The sequence below is a fragment of the Podarcis melisellensis genome, assembly GCF_964234715.1.
Source record: "Podarcis melisellensis genome assembly, chromosome: 13".
Classification (NCBI taxonomy): Eukaryota; Metazoa; Chordata; class Lepidosauria; order Squamata; family Lacertidae; genus Podarcis; species Podarcis melisellensis.
The window spans coordinates 25,150,061-25,151,884 of NC_138545.1; the positions used below are offsets into that span (position 1 = coordinate 25,150,061).

The 1,824-nt window shown below is 38.6% G+C and overlaps 1 protein-coding gene across 1 annotated transcript; it reads right to left on the minus strand.

The window, feature by feature from the left end:
- Positions 1-507: 507 nt before the first annotated feature.
- LOC309354806 (olfactory receptor 14A16-like) lies at positions 508-1,440 on the minus strand (the record flags this gene model as incomplete). Its single annotated transcript, XM_081885074.1, has 1 exon — positions 508-1,440. One exon carries the CDS (start codon positions 1,438-1,440, stop codon positions 508-510), a length of 933 nt encoding a protein of 310 aa, XP_081741200.1.
- Between the last annotated feature and the right edge of the window lie 384 nt (positions 1,441-1,824).

The window sequence follows — 1,824 nt, forward strand, 5'->3', positions numbered from 1 at the left end:
CAGAACGCGAACCCTTGAATAGGAGGATCCGATTTGCAAAAAGTGAAGGTGGTGAGGGAAGAGGGGCGAAAGATAATTTTTACACTGTACGGTGTCATTTTAATAAATATACAAATGAAACAACACACGGACGGGAAATACGTACAACATATATTGCAATATGGAGTCGATAAGCAGGCACTACTATTATTCTGTGTTTTCCAAGTTGCTTTGTTGAAGAATTCATTTTACTGGCTAATGACAATTAATTCTTATTTTGTAACATAAAATAATAGGTTTAGTATTCCTGTCATAACCCATTTTTGTTAGTCATATCCTGTTTCATGATTTATGTGTGTACAATCTTCATGATTTATCTGCTTACAGATTTAAAAAGCAAAAAGTGTCACCAGTTCCTCAAACAAAAGAGCCAGGTTTTGCATCTATTTCATCAATATCTCCAGCTGAATTATTTTTAAACTGCCTTCCACACAAATGAAGGTATTTAAGCAAACACAAAATCCACAGTTACATGCAAAAAGAGGACAGTGAAGCTGACAGCTTTGCTAGGGCAACCTGGATATCTTTGTTTCTCATGCTATAGATCACTGGGTTCAACATGGGTGGAACAAAGGTATATATCACAGTTAATGCCAAATCCAGACCAGATGGTGTATCAGAAGGTGGTCTTAGGTAGGCAAACCACCCAGTGAATATAAATACAGAAAATACAGTGAGGTGTGGAAGGCACGTGGAGAAGGCTTTTTGCCTTCCCTGGATGGAGGGGATTCTCAGCACTGCAGTGAAGATTAGTACATATGTTGCAATGATGAAGAAAAAACAGCCTAACTCTATAACTGCACTTATCACAAGAATGACAACTTCAGCTAGATATGAGTCAGAGCAGGAAGCCTTTAGTAACTCTGGGATTTCGCAGTAGAATTGATTGACAACATTGGAGCAAAACTGTACTGCAAAGGTCCCTCCAGTGTGCAATGTGCCATAGAAAAGACCAGTGATCCAAACACCAGCAACCATTTGCGTGCAGGCTGCCTTGTTCATCACCATTTCGTATTGTAGTGGGTTGCAAATGGCAACATAGCGATCATATGCCATGACTGTGAGGAGAAAGAAATCGGATCCCACAAAGGAAACAAAACAGAACACTTGAGCCACACATCCAGAATAAGAAATGTATCTAGTATTGTGAAAAGAATTAGCCATTGATTTGGGTATGATGGCAGAAACAGAGCCAAGATCCTGGATGGCCAAATTCATTAGGAAGAAGTACATAGGGGTGTGCAGGTGGTGGTCAAAGACTACTGCAGAGATGATGAGGAGATTCCCTGAGACAATTGCTAGGTACAATATCAGGAACAAAATGAAGTGTAGAATCTGCTGCTCCCGGACAGCTGAGAATTCAAGAAGGAGAAATCCAGAAATGGAAGACTGATTATCCATGTTTTTTAAAACAAATCACTAAAATCCTTGCAACCTCTGGAACAAAATAGAAAGATAACTGTTAGCATAACTTACTAAGCAAGATTTACTTAATTCAGAGTCAAAAAAAGATAAGGAAAATAAGCCACAAGTCTTAGAAGTGAACCTTTCAATACATGAAAACTTTAATGATGTGTTATTACAAGAGACAGTGACTCACCACTGCTTCCTTAACATCAGTATTCTGCTGCTCATTTAATATGGGTTTACTTTGATCTTCTAAACACTCAGAACCTTGAGCTGTTATTATAGGTTAAACTTCTTTCAGCATTTGAATATGGGCACCTTAACAGTCCCCAAACCTCATTTGGGGTAAAAACAGCCCCACATAACAACTCATTTCAT